Source organism: Sander lucioperca, chromosome 4 (assembly GCF_008315115.2).
Source record: "Sander lucioperca isolate FBNREF2018 chromosome 4, SLUC_FBN_1.2, whole genome shotgun sequence".
Classification (NCBI taxonomy): Eukaryota; Metazoa; Chordata; class Actinopteri; order Perciformes; family Percidae; genus Sander; species Sander lucioperca.
The window spans coordinates 1,166,710-1,185,950 of record NC_050176.1 but is presented as its reverse complement, the minus strand read 5'-3'; the positions used below and the strand labels follow the sequence as shown (position 1 = coordinate 1,185,950).

Here is a 19,241-nt window from a genome sequence, read left to right as displayed (position 1 = left end):
TATACATTGTTTGTCTGCTATTTCGTTATTAAATTCACTTCTGAGACTTTTTTATGCGAGAATTCAACTATATAAAGCTCAAATATGGGCCGTTTTATGAAAATTGATGGCTAATTGCAAATTTGGTAAGACGTGTCGGACTTCAGGAGCTCCACACAGTCTGACGAGAAAGCGGCAGCCTGCTGGGCTCCACACCCAGTGAAAGTCACCGTATCTGGGTTACTGGACTACTGGGGCTCGGGGATATAGTTGATTTCTTGCATAAAAAAGTCTCAGAAGTGAATTTAGTGATAAAATAGCAGATGAACAATGTATACAATTTCTGAGATCTGCGTGACCTATTCAGAAGACTACCTGATCTCAGATTAGTGGTGCAGCCTATGTAAATGTTGGGGCGTGTCAAAGATAGAGACCAGAGCCAAATAAGGAGGAGCCGCCGAGTTGACGTCAACTATGAGCTTCGTTGAGATTTGCCCTTTTTCAGAGGCAGTTTCAAATTGTGAGATTTGCAGAGGAAAGAGGTGTCAATGGGATTTTGAGGTTCTATGTATGTCCTAGTTACCCAACAAACTGTCATTATTCAACTATGACAAGGTAAAATCGGTTTTGCATTCTATCACCCCTTTAAGCACTTCTATTCTAATCATTTATGTGGCGATCAAGTGCATATTATTTAAGAAGACCCCTTTTATGGCGTTCTTGCTTTAACCCTGTGTTGTCTTTCCGTCGACCGTGCACTTGTTGTCCTCCCGGGTCAAAATTGAAAATGAACACCTTTTTGATGCTTTTTCTGACATTTATATCCCTTTCTTTGACTCTTTTGATGCTTTTTCTCTATGTTTTTGTCGGGGTTTTTTACGGTTTTGAAGTTTTGATGCTTTTGTTACCCAACCACCAAACACCACTAACACCAAGTTATTACCACTTGGTTTACACTTATTTTTGGAATTCATGGACAATAATTTGTAGGAAATTATACCTAATTTTTTAGTTAAAAAGTTATGAAATATTTAGACTAATATTAGAGGAACGTATGTTGATGGATAATCAGAGACTTCAAAGAGTCAAAGTTTAGTCAGGATACAGTTTTGAAACCATTTAAATTTTTTTTTTGAAATGCTAAAACCTCTAAAAAAAACATCCAAAATTCAATAAAAGTAGTGATCATGAATTGTAGGTGCGAAGAGCATTGTATGGAATCCATCTAATTTTTGGTTAATTTTTATTTAAAAAAACAACAACATATTTCTGATTTTGAAATTTTGAAAACGGATCAAATTGGACCCAAGGACAACATGAGGGTTAAAGCAAGTCAGCTGTAAAGATTAAGAAATCAGCCAGGGACAGCATTGTCAACCAACTCATGGAGCTAATGTTGTACTGCTGATAAAATCTGCAAACATTAATTGTCATTTCAGCCAGCAAAATCAATGGTTGCCAGGTAGAAATGTTTTAAAAAGAATTGGAGTAATTAATCTGCACCGCTATCATTGTGCTAGAACGGCACGCTTACAGGCGTAATAGCAACTAAGGCTTAAAAAGGCAGTTAGGTAACCCAGTGTTAGGCTGAGAAATGTCTTGAAATAATATCTTTGATTTGCTGGCTTATTAAGATATATTTATCCTCATTATCCTGTGACACCGCCTTATGCTGACAATAAATATTTATCATGCTATTATTAAGTATCATAAAAGAATAAATAACCCACAAAATATCATTTTTGACAACCTAATGTCTACAGGCTTTTTATTTTGTAGGAATAGAACACTTGCCATTTGACACTACTTTTGGGCTTATATTTTATATTGTCACATGAGGCCCTGGAGAGTCACTGAAACTTTTTTTTTGGTCACGGAAAAAGTTTCTGTTCAAAACTGAAGGTTATTGCGTGCGGCTCTAGTCTGACTCTATGCCTTCAACAACAATTAGATGTGAACCCTTTTTGAAAATATGAATGGCAGAGCTCACAGGACACAAACATCACACACACACACACACTTTCCAAAAATATACCAAATGACAATTATAACACAGTGATCACACAAAAAGTGCTTGGAGAGGAGACATACCAGCTGCAGCCAGGCATTTGTGATCATCACCTGGTTCTTTTCATCCTGGAGGGGGAACATGGGAGGAGAGAGAGAATAATCAGCAGAGAGTACACATAGCTGTAGACAGATAGGAAACGAAATTACTCCGCAGGGTGAGAGAGAACAAAAATACTGCGTTTAAACATGAGGTGAGATTATGAGACAGATCGGCAATGAAGTCAAACTGCAACCCAGACAAATCAGAGCTGGCCTGCTCTCTGAATGACAATGATGCACTCAGCTTTTTTTTCCTTTTACAAGATTCTTGTAATGTAAGGAAACCGAGGTCATGTTTTGACATTTAAAAAAAAAAAACACGAATAATAATAAGAAAAATAAGAAAAAATAGGACAAACTGCAATTTGCACAGGAAATTGACGGTGACACTGAGCAGAAAGGATGCGGCTCTTCCACAAAGACATGACTTAACAGAAATATCTATCTACGTCATGAAAACAGAAATAAACCGACTCAGTGGCTCCAGCTGCATTTTATATTACACAAGAGACAGTTCATCATGGTCAAATGGCCAGAGAGAGAGAAAAAAAGGGGGGAGCATAGATATAAGGATGGAAAAAAGTAATGAAAAGCGAGTGAGAGGAATCAAGAGCGACAGAGAGAGAATCAGAAGAGACAGTGGCTGAGATAATTCATGAGACTGCGAAGAGAAAAAAAGATAGAAAGAGGTCAGAAGTAGAGCCACAAGGCAAGAGCCAAAAAAAAATTCTGAGCTGGGAATGGAGTCTGTTTTGCACAATCCTACATGACAGCGACAAGTTTTGCTTCTTGTAACACACTGGTACTTTGTGTCTGACGTATTTCCTCCCTCTTACCACTGAAAAAATACTCGACAGCATCTTCTAGTCTCTGTTTCTTCACAGATTAGTCCTTTTTCATTTTGATTCATCACAGTATCTTCTACCCATGACTCAAGCTTTAATAACACTGCAAGTTCAACCCTTTGAAATGTTTTCCTTTAATGTTATCTGTGGTCAAATCATGAAATCAATTTGCTCACTTTATTTCTTTCTATTTCTCAACCCACCAGACCTAATCTACTGTATAGTTTTCTTTCTTATCACACACTTTCCTTCAGTTCTCCCTTGTTTCATGCTGCTTTGTCATTCCTCTAGGGACACCATTTCAGAGGTGGAACCTGAAAAATGAAACTTGTTCTTATTTTGAGAGACAGTCAAAGAGGAGTCTGCTTAGATTGCACCTTAAAGGTGTATGTTTACTTATGTCTGACTCCTCGCTCGGTCAGTCTGCCGTTTCCTCTTTCTCTGTTCCTCCGACAATGCTTTCCTAGCTTTCTGCTTCTTTTTTGCCGGCTCAGCCATGACAATAGCGTGAAAAACTCCATCGCTACCTTGTTAGCCGGTTCCTGAATGGGTGTATGTGTGCAGTGCTGTGAAGCAATTCAGTTTTTCCGCTCACAGGCGCTTGGGGGAAGCGAGACGACCACCATTCAACCCGAAAAAAGTCATATAACCATTCCAGTGACTCCGAAGCTGTTCAGTTAGGGTAAATTAAGCTAAAAAAAAAACTGCATAGTTCCCCTTTAAGGTAGTTGTAGAACTGGTTTCATAGTCCTTTACTTAGAAGGGACAGGCCATAACAATGCTTTTTAAAATGCTTGGCAGTAATGTAAAATGCACAATTTGTAGTTAATGGAATAAAAACACCGGTATGGTCTATCTGTGAAAAGAAAAGGTGTTCCTGATTAAGGTAACACAGTGTATCGTATTTTCAGCTGCCATTACATTAAATCAGATTAAGTGCATAAGCCTTTTTTTGAACTGCACTTGTTTAGACGTCATATCACAGAGTGAGTGTTGAGTCTGATGATCTCATTTTTCATTCAGCCACCTCCGTTTTATAATCTAAAATGGAGGATTGATTTGTAAATCCCTATTAAAGTGATTTATGACAGCTTGTTCTAGAATTAAAGGCAACACGAGTGGAGACTGGAAACCGTCATCAGCACTCATCCCCACTGCCAGTTTATTAGGTACACCTAGCTAAAACTAATGCATGCTAATTCAACAGTCCTGCAATAAGAAATTCTAAGGTTATAATGGACAATTTTTGTTGGCTCTATTTTAAAGAGGTGTTGATTTAACTTCATGGTCATTTTGGAGGCTGCAGTTTCTGACGATGTTGAGCTGTTTCGCACTGTATGCATTATACTGAGGTGTGTAATGTTTTTATTTCACCTTCATTGGCGTAACAAATACACTGACAAATGAATGCCTGCAAAAACATTCCAGTACACAATTGAAAAATCTTAAGCCATCTTATCTGGTTCTACAGTTTCAAACAGTCCCAACTATCTAGTACAAACATTTGTGCACATTTGGATCATTTCAGTTTTGTAAAAAAACATTGATTTTTATTTAATTGCATTTCTATTTAATACTTACTGTTTACATTGTTATAGTTATTCAACTAAGTTAATTTACTCAAGTGCCGTATTTAAAAAAAAAAAGAAAGTTTTTATACTTTACATGAGTATTTCCAGTTCATGCTACTTTTATACTTCTACTCCACTACATTTCAGAGGCAACCATTATACTTTTTACTGCACTTTATTTTCACAGCTGTAGTTAGAAGTTGTTTTCAGATATAGGATTAAAAAAAAAACAGATAAGATAATGAGATCAAATATATTACAATTGCATAGGTGTGATTGGCAAAGGACAAAAAAGCAGGAAAATATACGGCGCACACATGACGCTGCGACAGCCCCCTCCCCCCCTCATTTTTTTTAAAAAAATAAACCATTAAATGGCACTTTCTGGAGAGTTTTGTGCAAAGAAATGGAGAAATTGAGTCTTACATGATATGTAGGTATTAGGGCATTTAGCATTTACATTACTGTTAATCAGTCATCACTTGATCACACATTGCATTACCTTGTTATAATATAAATAATAATAGTGCCACATGAAGAGACAGTACAGCATATGACAGTAGCAACAGCTGAGAAGATTTGGGTCTGTGGTGACCAGGTCCACCTCACACAAACTTCCTTCTCCTATTCTCTCTCCTTACTACCACACCCACACCAACACACACACACACACACACCCACACCCACACCAGCCCACATTACCACGCCCATGCAGCCCCACCCACGGACATTTACGGATTTTGAAACATTTAATGTAACTGGCAAACAATGCTTTCTACTTTTTAAAGAGCACACGTTTATAACAAATTTTTATTTATGCCGTTTGTATGCTGTTACTGTCATTCTCTACAGTATGTAGGTATGTAGTATGTATGTTGTCACTGTCTGTTCAATTGTCCGTGTTTCTCTCTGTTGACACTGTACATATTAAGTTATAACTCTAACTCTGCAATTTAAATGTTTTTTATGGCTGTCTGTGATTATACTTCAGGGTTTTTCCTTGCTCAGAATTTGTCTTTGTGGGAACACACAAAGCGGGGGGGGGGGGGTCTGGGGGTCCTCCCCCATGAAATTCTGAGGGTAAATGACTTCAATTCCTGCATTCTGATACATTTTTAGGCACCAATTTATAAGTCAACAACACTTGACCCTACAGTCCAGTTGTTTGTAGGATTGACTTAGGCTACTTAATCAGTGATGTTGAATATAGCCTTGAGTGTAACGGACCACCACAGTTCATACATACATGTGAACCGCGGATTAATTGCAGAGTTTAATCTACATAGTGTAAAACTACTACGTGAATGGGGCACAGCAGAAAGACAGAGCAGAGCGACGCTGCTTGTTCAGGGTTTTCATGTGTACTCCTATAGGCCTACACTTCGCATCAGGCGTTAAAACCAACTGTACCGAATTAGACTACTATTTAACGCGAGACGTTTTTAACCGCTAATAAAACTGTCTCAATTTAATACTGATGCCGTCAGACGGCCGCGCGGACAGACAGCAGTCGGAGTTCCGGTAGAGCTCTGCGCCGGTCAGCAGCGGCTTCTCACTGTACAGCCGGTCCCCCAGAGCAGCATGATCACCGGGAGGGTCCAGCCTGAACCCTGTAAACGGAGATCCCGTTTGAAGGTGACATGATTGATTTTGACTGAACGTCTCAATTTAAGTAACCTCTGATCGGGTCGTAGCAAATTAAGTAGCTACACTAAGTTTAAGATTACGTGTTGGTCATTCTCAACACCTTTCTCCCCCCCCCCCCCCCCACACACACACACACACACACACACACACACACACACTTATCAACTCTGGACTCTGTGCTGCTGCCAGCCTGTGTAACGTACGTTACTCACCATCGATCGACTGTTAGCTTCAGCTGGCTAACGTTAGCTGTCAACCTCCCGACTAGCTAGTGATCTAGCGAGGATTAGCCCTTCAGACCGCAGTGGACTTCAGTGGACTCTCCATCCAATCTCCCGACTGGACCTTTGTCTACCACAACTGCCGGACTCTTTCAAATACATGTACTCCCTGTCTCCGCCGATCACTTTGTAGCGTTGGTCAGCTGTCAGCTTACGCCAGCTAGCTTCTGTTAGCTTCGACCAACTGACGGCTCGCCCAGCACATCTTTTCGCTGTAGAGCTCTTTTAGCCATGTTTCCCGGCTCAACACTAAGTTAGTGTGGGCCATTACCTTTCTGCACTGCCGAAAATGGTGCTCCTAAAATATTCCTCACTGCAACTTCTCAACATCATCTGCTACGTCGCTTCAGCTTGCATTGCCAACATAAAATAAAAATATTGTCCTGTTGTCGGCTTCAGCTAAGATGATAGTTCGCCCCCACACGTCCAAAATTCTTATTCAAATAACCTTCCGCAACGATTGCAGGCTCTTTGGTGGAGCTCTGCTTTGAATGAAGTTACATCGTGACAAATTAATGGACCACTTGCGGAGTGATATGAAGACATGAGTCAGAGGCACAAAAAACGTTGACAGCAGTGACCGGTCATTATGTTTACCAATACCCCCGACCTGTGCCTTGCGACACCCCAAAAGCGGATTTGCATGATTTACGAGAGCTTCATTTTCAGGTCAGAAAAGCCGGATTTCCGGAATTATCCGGAAGAATCACACCACTGAATTGATTAAACCAATGGCTTCTAACCTTCTAAACTTCTCATATGGTTTTATTTATATACATGTTTGAGGCCCAAAGATGTTTGTCTTTGCAGGCGCATTGCTACATGTGTAGCATGTTGTTGCTTACCAGCTGTTGATCAGTGGATAGAGTGAAACCCAATGCAGGGTGAATCACGCTTGCTCACCTGCTTGTTCAGTGCAAACAAAACAGGGACCAACATTGCTCCATAGTGCTACTAGTGGTCAAAATCTTCCCAGGGTACCTTTAAAGGTCCCATGGCATGACAATCTCACTTTATGAGGTTTTTTTAACATTAATATGAGTTCTCCCAGCCTGCCTATGGTCCCCCAGTGGCTAGAAATGGTGATAGGTGTAAACCGAGCCCTGGGTATCCTGCTCTGCCTTTGAGAAAATGAAAGCTCAGATGGGCCGATCTGGAATCTTCCCTTTATGACGTCATAAGGGGAAAGGTTACCTCCTCTTTCTCAGCTTTGCCCGTCCAGAAAATTTGGCCCGTCTATGAGAAAGAGAGAGACATCATGGCTTTCAAACAAGCGAAGCATGGCAGTTGGTCACGGCCACACCCCCCTCTCCTCCTCAATAGCCTTTAAAGCTACAGACACAGAAATGGCACATCCTAAGGAAAGCTCATTGTGGGACTGGCTCTAGTGGCTGTAATTCTGCACCAAGGCTGAATTTCAGGAAAGAGATCTTCAGATACAGTATTAGGGGACCACTAAGGCCTATATAAAAGAGACTTCAGATACAGTATTAGGGGACCACTAAGGTCTATATAAAAGCATCCAAAAAGCAGCATGTCATAGGACCTTTAACCCTCCTGTTGTCCTCGGGGTCAAATTGGACCCGTTATCAAAATGTCTATATTTAAAAAAATAAATATGGGTTTGTTTTCCAACCAAATTACCGAGAAAATAAAATGGATGGTTCCAGGTTCGCAAATACAGTTAATGATCACTACTTTCATTGAATTTTGAGTTGTTTTATTCAATTTTTTAGCATTTGAAAAAAAAAAAAACAGTGTTCTGACTCAACTTTGTACGAATATGAGTCTTTAATTATTCATCAACATACATTCCTCTAATATAAGTCAAATAGTTCATAATGTCAGCTTTTTTGACAAAAAAATTAGGTATAATTTAAAAATCCAACAAGGTTTATTGACCATGAATTCTGAAAAATAAGTGTAACACTAGTGGTAAAACAAATCTAGGTTGATGTCCAATCATCATCATCACTCACACTCATCCACTCATCAACTATTGCACTTATGAAGACTGGGGTTTCCATGACCTGTACACTTTTGGATCTCTCTCCATCAGGTTTCCCTCCATCCTCCTCAGAAAAATGACTTTTTGACATGGACAGTGGTGCAACAGACATTATGTTCATGGATAAACTATACACCCAGGTTTGGAACTACAATTAATACATGCATGAATATGAATATTGTTTTTGCAATCACATCATCATTGTGAAGATATTAAGCACCTGACAATCCATATAGTACATAAACTTAGCACAAAAAGTAAGGAAATTTGTGTTTGGTAGATTATTTCTCTGTGGTAACAATACTTTTTGGCAATACATCTTATACCGTTGGAAAGCCTGTTTAGTTCCCTTTCAAATGGTGCCCCATTTGTAAGGAACATACATTTGTGGGATGAGCAGCAGCGCTGAGTATGTGGGTTGCGCCCATGAAAAATTTGCCAAATCTTCTCTGCCAATGCCAAACAGGTTAATTTGCTGTTGCTATTGACACTTGTTTTGAGCTTCTGGTACCCCCAGGTGATGCCAATCAGGTGCCTGATTTAGAGATGAGATTCTGCAACCAGTGGCAATCTCATATCTCCACAGTCTGGGACCGAACTCTATCCTCCAAGATGACAACGCTCGCCCCCACAGGGCGGGGTTTATCAGAGACTAGTTCCAGAATGTGGGAGTGGAGAGGATGGAATGGATCAGCTTGGGCGTGCTGTTTGTGCCAACCACGTTGGCTGACTTGCGACAAATGCTGGTTGAAGAATGGGATGCCATCCCACAGCAGTGTGTGACCAGGCTGGTGACCAGCATGAGGAGAAGGTGCCAGGCTGTTGTGGCTGTGTATGGTTCTTCCACACACTACTGAGGCTCCTGTTTGTGAAATTAATAAATTGTTAAATTGCCAATATGTCTTGTTTCTTCAAACTTCAATCATCCAATCCACCAAACACCAAACCAGTCAATGGCAGAGCCACAATGAGCCACATACTCAGCACTGCTGCTCATCCCACAAATGCATGTTCCTTACAAATGGGGCACCATTTGAAAGGGAACTAAACAGGCTTTCCAACGGTATAAGATGTATTGCCAAAAAGCATTGTTACCACAGAGAAATAATCTACCAAACCCAAATTTCCTTACTTTTTGTGCTAAGTTTAGATAGATATTAACTTTATTTGTCATTATTATTGAGCTGCATGGCTAAACTTCAAAAGGTGCTTAAACCCTGCATCATCGATGACGAGCAAGGCAAACTCGCTGCTCTAACTTGTTGTGTAGTGAAAAATCGATAAACACAATCGGCGCTCCTCTCACCTCCGCGTCCGTCCTCACCTTTCCCCCTAACTCCCTCCGCGCTCCAATCTTATCTCCCCTTGTCCTTCTTTTAAACAGCTTTTCTCCGCTGCTGAAAACAGCACAGCCTCCCATTGTGTTCTTCACAAAGCAACATTTTTCTGTTTGTTTAATGTGTGTGTGTATGTTTGTGCGATCAAGCTTGCAATCGCGGATATTTCGAGGTTGTTGTGTTTTTGCCATTTTTTCTGCCTGACCTCGCTTTTGTGTTGTTATGTGGGATTTCGCTCAGCTGCAATAGAGTGTATTATCAGCCCTGTCACACCCACTATAAACACTTTAATCTCCTCGTAAATCTGCTCTGATTGGTTTTGGACAGACTGGCAATGGATTGATGTACACTGGCATTCAATGAAAGATCTTCAACTGTATTTTCTTGTAATTCATCTGACATCATATTGCCAAGAACAAAAACATGTGCTTTACTTTAAATCTCCATGTTTATTGTTCCAGAAATGGCTTTTCATCCGTGCTTTATCCCCAGTAGGGAACAACAGGATCCCTACATATTTTCTTTCAGTCCCGTTCAGAGGATCAGTGATTCAGATCTCAGAAGATACTCATTAGACAAACAATGAAGAAAAGAATTCATGAAATCAAGAATCATATTGCTAAATCCTCTATGGGCTTTCTCTAATAGGTTGCACTTTCGATTTTCTTTAAGTTCCTGAGAAACAGATCCTTAACAGTGCATTGTTGATATGCAGGATGAACAGGATGCCGTCATGTTTAAATGGTTCAACGGATACGGTTGAATCTTCTGCTGCACCACAACAGAGAGTGGATGCAACACAGTCTGTTTTAGCAAGCCCACAAGGAGAATGTCTCTCTACATTTACTTTCTTTCTCAAGGCTGAAAGAATCAAATGCAAACACAAACAGAAAACTGCCAACTATGTTATGCAAAGCGGCGTTTATTTGGAGGAAAGTTTCTGACTGTGTGAATCTTCGTCAGGAAGTCTGTTTCTTTCTTTGTTTCTAGACTTGTGTGTTTTGTTAGTAAAAAAACAAGCTTTATTATTACTCGTCACATACACACATTACAATGTAGTGAAATTCTATTTCTGCATTTTAACCCATACTAGGTATCAGGAGCAGTGGACAGCTAAAAGCCTCCATGGAGCAACTTGGGGTTCAGTGTCTTGCTCAGGGACATTTGACATGTGGCCAGAGGAGCCTGAGATTAAACCGCCAACCTTGGTTATGGGGTGTGTAGAAATATTATTATTGTTGTTATTCTCAGTATAAAAGTTTATAATATATGTGAGTTGTGTGTAGTCATGAGATGTGGTTACAACAATACTGTAATTCAGGAATGTGAAGTGTATGTTAGAAACTGTTTTTTAGTACCAGGCGGAGAGGAGGAACGGCAGGGGGTGTCTCTTGGGTTAGTGTGTGTGTGTGTGTGTGTGTGTGTGTGTGTGTGTGTGTGTGTGTGAGAGCTGGAAAATCTGCCCGGAGACAGGAGAGGAGAGGGACGCCTTCAAGCAAGATGATAAAAGATTAGGGAGAGGATGAGACGGGGTTCATAATTTGACATAGACTCTGCTGACTTGAAGTCCGTATACTGGTGTCTGAAGTAGGGGAAACTTAGTCATTTTGTGAATCCACATGTGTTGTGATTTAAATGCTGGACTTCAGTAAACTCGCTTAACTGAACTCTTCATCTCAGATTGATCCTTATGTCCTGATAAACTTAAATCAGATGTAAGAAGGCGCGGGAATTAATACATTGGAGTCAGATTTGACAGGCCTTAGGGCCTTATTTTAGACATAATTCCCTTCAGGTGACCACTCTACCACCGAGCCACAAGCAACCCATGCCCTATGTGTAACCTTGGAAGTGGTGCAGGAAGTATTCAGGTCCTTTACTTAAAGCAAACATTTTGGGAAATAGGCTTTTTTTGCTTTCTGGCGTTGAGTTAAGCATCGTTTGAACTGGATTTATTTCTCTAGAAGAAGTGGGGTGACTTTAACATTACCTGTGCTGGCCAGTCATTTTAATCTCATCCAGAGAACATATGGAGGTAATTTCAAACCCCCACCCCAGTAATAAATACAGCTGCAGTTACCTACCGAGTTTTTCTGCGAGAAGAGCGGCCTTCCATCTTCCACTATTTATTAGCTCAGTTCGAAATTTCACTTTTGTGTGAAAATGGAGGACATGTTTCTGATACAAGGAAACATGTTAACACCATCATATACTTGGGAACCAATACAATGCTGGGGGGGGAAATGAAGCAGGAGAGCAAGACCCTATAAGCTTATCAAATAGGCTGTTGTGCTGTCAGCTACAGGCAGTGTTGTAGTCAAGTCACCAACTGTCAAGTCCGAGACAAGTCTCGAGTCCCCAGTGTGTTGAGTCTGATTCGAGTCACTAGTCAAGAGACTAGCAAATCGATTCAGACTGGAGCCTGAGTCCAGGACTCAAGTACTCCATCGCTGCGAAATACTCAAGTAAAGTACATGTACCTCAAATGTGTACTAAAGTACAGTGCTTGAGTACTGACATGTACTTAATTACTGAACCTTGGTTTCTTTGTAAGCTACATAAGGCACATGGTGGCCCTTCCCATACTGGATGGTGACCAGTACTGCACTTGTCTGTCGTTATTCATGGTGATGAACCCAGTCTGTGGGCATCGACCTGCCCCAGTTCCCCCGTTAGAGAGTTGTCCAGAGCAGATGGAGGAATCAAAGGCCACATTACACACACACACACACACACACACACACACACACAAACAACCAGCTTTACATTATTTACAACTGCAAAGTGAGCAATAATTAATATGGTCTTGTCAGCTTATCCATTATGTATCGAGTTAGCGAACAATGTAGTTAACAACACAACGCATTCTCATGAACGGGTTCGTATGATATCGTACTGTATGAAAATGTTTGCACAGTTCATATATCATACCAAATTACAACAATAATAACAACTAGCGATATAATAATAGAAAACACACACACACACACACACACACACACACACACACACACGCATACACACACACACACACACACACACACACACACACACACACACTTATCAATCATATTCAACATGTTTTCAACAAATATATATTTGTTTTTGGTCTCTACAGATGTAAATTGCTTTACAAATAAAAGAGACCAGTTCAATTTTAAAAGATAACAATATCAGCCATAACTTAAGCACAACACACTATCTGTAACTTCTCACCAAATTATTAACATTTCAAATGAAAATAAAGCACTAAAGGGCCTCGTCACATTGAGTTACAAAAGCGCCATATGTTCTCTCTGAAGATCGCCTCGCCTCTTGTCTCTTTGTGTCCAGTCTGTTGTTTGCCAGCTCATTCAAATGTAGTTTCATATGTGCTGCAGGAGACTTGCCCATATTAATAATAAAATGGGAATCCTATATTACAATCCTGCGTACGGCTCTTACCAATATATAGTTGTCTTGAGAAGACATACACGTCTTGTGACAGGGCTGGCTCAGGGATGTGACTGGGTGTCGGCTTGTGTTTTTTGGATGAGTGCTCTGGCTGTGTGTTGGGGCTAACAGGCAGGAGGTTATGTGTGGGTTGGAGAGAGGATAGGTGCATGAGATGGAGAACAGGAGAAAACACACAATGAAGCACATGGCGAACACAGAAGGAAGACTCCATACAATGAAATGTGACAGAAACTCTACCCAAACCACAAAAATGAGGTTTTAAGAGCCGAGGCTTTGACATGAAAATGGGTGAAGAGCGACAGAGAAAGGTAGGATTGTGGCGACATTGAGCTAAATGGAGTTTCTGGGTATCTCTTTGTTTGTGGGTGTAAAATGTAGGCCATGCGAATAAGAACTGATGTTTAAACGAAGCTTTTCTCTTACGCAACAACTTCAAATGTTTTACATGAAAATGAAGAAGAAGAAACATTGGTATTGTGTTTTGGCTTGGAGGCAGAACAGAAAGCATTTAAAGAGATAGTGAGTAGTGAATAGAGAGTTAGAGGCGAATATTGTATCATATCTGTATGGGAAATATAAAGGCTGCAGCAGCAGCCAGTTAACAGAAAGACTGGAAACAGCTAGTCGGGTTCTGTCCAAATGTTAAAAAAAAGCTCCTGCCAACTCTTCTAAAGCTAACTTAGTTGAGTGTATTTCATTTTAATAAAAATGTCATGTTGCAATGACTTCTCAGAGGTTAAAGATCTGTTCAGACAAAAAAGTGAATTTTCGTATTTTCGAATTTTACGTTTTTACGCTTCAGTCTTTCTGCTAAGCTAAGCTAACTGGCTGTTACTGTATCCTTATGTTTAATGGACAGATATGAACGTGGTATTGATCTTCTCATCAAACTCTCAGCAGGAAGGAAAATAATCTAATGTAATATTTTTTCTTTTCTTGACTTTAAGTCTGTTGTCTATATTCACAACGTTCCACTTCCGGGATTGCTCCGGTGCTGCCAGAAATTCCGCCAGATGTCACTCTTTTTGGCAGCGGCACAGTGGCTCCGTCCGGTGCTTAGCGCCGCCGAAGACGATTGTGATTGGTTTAAAGAAATGCCGATAAACCAGAGCACGTTTTTCTCCCATCCCAGAATGCTGTGGGGACTAGCAAGACCGAAGGTCTGGCAATGCAAGACTATGTCTAAGGTAAAGCACTTTGAATTACCCCTATATATGAAATGCGCTGTACACATAAAGTTGTATTGTGTTACCTTAGGAACCCAATGCAATAGGAAACATAAAAAAGTAAGGAAAACAAGCATATTTCCCAAAATCCTGAACTATTCCTTCATAGGAGACACATAAAAATAGTTGTGATCAGAATGGAAAAATACTCAAAGACGGAGGGGAAGAGTGAGGAGCAGCTCGGAAAAAAAACGAGCAAAAAAATGAAAAGGGCATATCTTAACACTGAGATTGAATTTTCTTGTTGAATGAAAGAAAAGACTGAGGGCCTGTGGTGCAATTAAATAAAAAAGGATGGAGGAGAGAAACAAAGAAGTTGCTCTTTCAAAGATGAATAGTCTCACTTGGTTGGATGCTGCCACTGGTGGGAAAACAGTTTTTAGTTCAGAGGACGATAAAGTGTAATAAGCATGAGGTGTGTGCATTCGCATGCTCCACATTTGCTGTGGATAAATCAGATGAAATACCTTTAACACACACAAAATGAAAAATCCTGAAAAACATCCAATATGCAAAAAGTTTGACAAAGAGAGTTCAACTTAACTTTCTCTTACTCAGTCTCTGTGTTGGTTTCCAAATGAATTCCACACCCATCCTTCTTTTCTCTTTACTCCATACCTTAGCCTTGCCAAAACACGCACAGGCACACACACTCACCACGTCAATGATTTGTAGCAGTGTGAGGCCGAGTTCCACAACAATGGGTGCAGAGTCGTTTTGCACGGGTCTTTCCAGACGACTGTAGTTTATCATCAGGTCTCGGTACAGCTTCCTTTGGTACACACCACCATGGCAACCTGGAGTGAAAAGAGGATAAACAATGTAAATGGCAGAAGGATGATGCTTAGAAGAAAAGCATCAGTTAGACGGATTAAAGAGAGGCAGGAGGTAAAGGATAGAACTCGTTGTGGGGTGTAAGAGATATGAAGAATAAAAAATAATAGAGTTACAGGTGTATAAGGGAAGAGTAACAGGTGAGAGAGAAGAAAATGGATGAATGACATGCTAAGTATAAAAAGAGAAATTGGAGCAATTGTGGAAGAACTGGCACATTTCAATTCTAATGTCAACATCATCAACAGAGACTCAATCAACCCATTAGTTTTAATAAAACATACTCAAAATATTCTGCCACACATATTAATGCCTGTGATCTAATGCTATTGCAATGCTATTATTTCCAACATTGTTCATGGCTTACCAAATCCCTCAAGAAATCATGATTAAGTCACGCTATGTTAATGTAATGAGCACATTATGGAGTCAGTGAATGTTAATTGTGTTGACTTTCTTTTTGTCTCCCCTGTATTTATTAGGTCTCACACTGAACAACGAGGCATCCATCTTTAATAAGAAGGAATATTACAGCGCAGTCCCTGATGCAAAAGTTAAAACCCAGTCGTCGTGAAGGTAGCATTTCTTCTCTTTGACACAACACCGCTAGCATTGTTTGTCTTTCACCAATGCTTCTGTAAAAAGACTTAAATTTAAGTCCACATCTTCAACCTCTTGACACACAATCCTGAAACATGATTTGGTATTGTAGTCTATTGTTATTATTTCAAAGCCCAAATAAAATGATTTTGCATCCCTAAATCCTAGTCATTTCCTTTAGGGGCCCTATTAGCTTCATCGAAACAGATGTAATTCTTCCTGGTGTCCACACACACACCTCATTAATAGACAACATTAAATCACATTGCAACACACCATACCACCAAGTCATAACTTATAAACCAGACAAACTGAAAGAAAATGATCAAAATAAACAAATAAAACAATAAACAACTCAAAAAGTGAAACACTTAACAACTTAACAGTTGAGTAGAATTGATATATTACCTACAGTAACTTATAACATTATATGTACATTGTTTCGATGAGGAGGAACAATGAGCCAGAAGATGTAAATGTAAATGGACTGCATTTATATAGAGCTTTTCTAGTCTTAACGACTACTCAAATCGCTTTACACAGTACAGGCACCATTCACACACATATTTATACACTGTGGCCGAGGCTGCCATACAAGGTGCCACCAGATAACCATTCACACACATTCGCACACCTATCGCAGCATCGGCAGCAATTCAGGGTTCAGTGTCTTGCCAAAGGACACTTCGACATGGTTCCTGAATTACATGTGCAGACAAAACATTACATGGAAGCAGTAAGTGATATGAGGGGGGATGCCATCCCCCGTGTTAGCAAAATGACCAAAATGCATGTCCCTTGTTAACCCTCCATCCCCCATCTCCATCCCCTCGTAGCAGAGAGAGAGCAGGGACGGGTTGTTTAGTTGAATATGTTAGTCTAGTCTGCCTGACTCATTGGTCCTTTATCTGACTGAGGTCTGTGCAAGTTAGAGGCTATGGCCCCGACCATGGCTCTGAAACATCAGTAAACTTAAAGGAGAATTCCGGCCAATTTTTACGTTAATCTTGATCGCTATAAATATGCGTGTACTTTGTACTTGCAGCTAGTAGCTATCAGCTACCAGCTAGCAGCTAGCAACTAGCAGCTACCAGCTACCGGCAGGATCGAGACAGGGACCAGGGTAGGTGAATTTAAACAATGTCTGAGTTGAAAACGCATGCTATTGTCACGTAAGGGCCCTGTTCATGTTGCACAGACATTTTAATTGCATTTTATGTCTGTTAAGAGGCACAAAGGCACTCTAAAACTTGCCCCAACAACTGCCGTTTTAGCTAAGTGGAAGCTTATACACGTAGCTGCATCTACTCCGTGTTGCCTGCACCGATTCGGGTCGGGGTTTTTTCAATCGAAAGTACACGCATATTTATAGCGATCAAGATTAATGTAAAAATTGGCCGGATTTCTCCTTTAAGGCTCTGACTCACCAACCCGACGGCCGACCGCCGGCAGAAAAGGCAGTCAGACTGATCAGTCGGCTCCCGTCAGTCCAAAAAGTGCCTCGGAACACACAGAAGCGACACTGACTTGAGCGTACGTTCTGCGCGTGCGCGAGACGTAATACGCCTCCATAACAGCAGGCGGCGCTAATCTGTATTGTTGCCCAAAAAATGAAAACTAGAAATCACGAAGGCGTCACATGGGTCTGGCTTCTCCCGAATTTCAAAGCCGACCATAATGGCGGCTCATTCGGAATACGATCTCGTATTTTACAAAAATAGTTCACATAGATTCAACAAGTCAAATCGGCCCAAATTAAAGTCGGCGGCTCCTCCGACTGACGACGGCACGAAACACACCGAACAGACTCGAGTCACTGACCTCGCCAGCCTTACAGATGGCCGATAATCAGGTTGGTGTGTCAGCGCCTTTACTGTGTATTGATAAATCCATGGCGCTGTCCGTGTTGTTTTTAATTGCGACTTTTTCTCTGAGTCTCGCCCTTCGTCTGGGATCTATAATATATTCTTGCTTTATAATAATAATAACAACAACAACAACAACAACAACAACAACAATACATTTAAACACGCCGACTTATTGGGACTTTAGCTTATTCACCGTATCCCCCAGAGTTAGATAAGTCCATACATACACCCTATGTCGACAACTTCGACTGTTTCTGGGAAAGGCCCAGCCTGCTGAAACATGATGGTCTCCACCCAAACCGACATGGAGCCAGGCTGCTATCTGACAACATAACGACCACACTGAAAGTTAAGTATTGACATTCTGTTGAAAATATCACAGATTCATGCCCCCCAGGTATTGATCCTAATGGCACTTTACAAGTGAATGAATCTGAAAATGTTTTCTGCAGGGTAACATGTAGTACTAGTACTATTCCAGTTATAATCAACAATAGACCATACAACGTGTTGAATCCCCTAAGTAATAAGAAGTTGACTGCAAACATAGTCAATTTAGCATCCAGTTCACGTCAGCCACAACCTGCCCCAAAAAATGAGACAGTGTCTGTAACTCGACTCAGATCAGTTAAATCACAGGTAACCAAAAGAGGGGCAATACTTAACAACCTAATTGGAATTACAACTACCACTGCAATGATAGAACAGGATAGGAAAATTAGATGCGGTCTACTAAATATCAGATCTCTGTCTTCTAAAGCAATACTAGTAAACGAATTGATATCCGATAATCAAATTGATCTATTCTGTCTAACTGAAACATGGCTGGGCCATGAAGAGTATGTCAGTCTAAATGAAGCCACTCCTCCCACTCATATTAATACTCAAATTTCTAGAGGCTCAGGCCGAGGAGGAGGAGTTGCAGCCATATTTGACTCAAACCTGTTAATTAATCCTAAACCTAAACTAAATTATAACTCTTTTGAAAATCTCGTTCTTAATCTTCAGCATCCAACATGGAAAACAGTACAGCCTATTATATTTGTTGTTGTCTACCGAGCACCAGGTCCATATTCTGAATTTTTATCGGAATTCTCAGAGTTTTTATCATGTGTAGTCCTAAAATCAGACAAAGTACTTATTGTAGGTGATTTTAATATCCATGTGGACGTTGACAGCAATAGCCTTAGTACTGCTTTCAATTCACTGCTAGATTCTATTGGTTTCAGTCAGAGTGTGCACGAGGCCACGCACTGTTTTAACCACACCCTTGACCTTGTGCTGGCATATGGCATCAAAATTGAAGATGTAATAGTATTCCCGCAAAATCCTTTATTATCAGACCACTTATTAATAACTTTCGAATTCTTACTACCCGATTATACGAAATTAGATAAAAGCTTCTACGCTAGAAACCTATCTGACAGTGCTATAGCTAAATTTAAGGAATATATTCCAACAGCACTAAACTCATTACCGT

General features: G+C 40.4%; 1 protein-coding gene across 1 annotated transcript in view; it reads right to left on the bottom strand.

Annotated features, from left to right (window-relative positions):
• Nucleotides 1-19,241, bottom strand: part of chrna8 (cholinergic receptor, nicotinic, alpha 8) — a 68,074-nt gene that overhangs the window by 31,406 nt on the left and 17,427 nt on the right. Inside the window, exons 2-3 of the mRNA XM_031293602.2 lie at nucleotides 15,117-15,256; nucleotides 2,071-2,115 (exon numbers count right to left, since the gene is read on the bottom strand). Of these exons, the coding sequence (XP_031149462.1) occupies nucleotides 2,071-2,115; nucleotides 15,117-15,256 (185 nt within the window). The remainder of the gene's footprint in view (nucleotides 1-2,070; nucleotides 2,116-15,116; nucleotides 15,257-19,241) is intronic.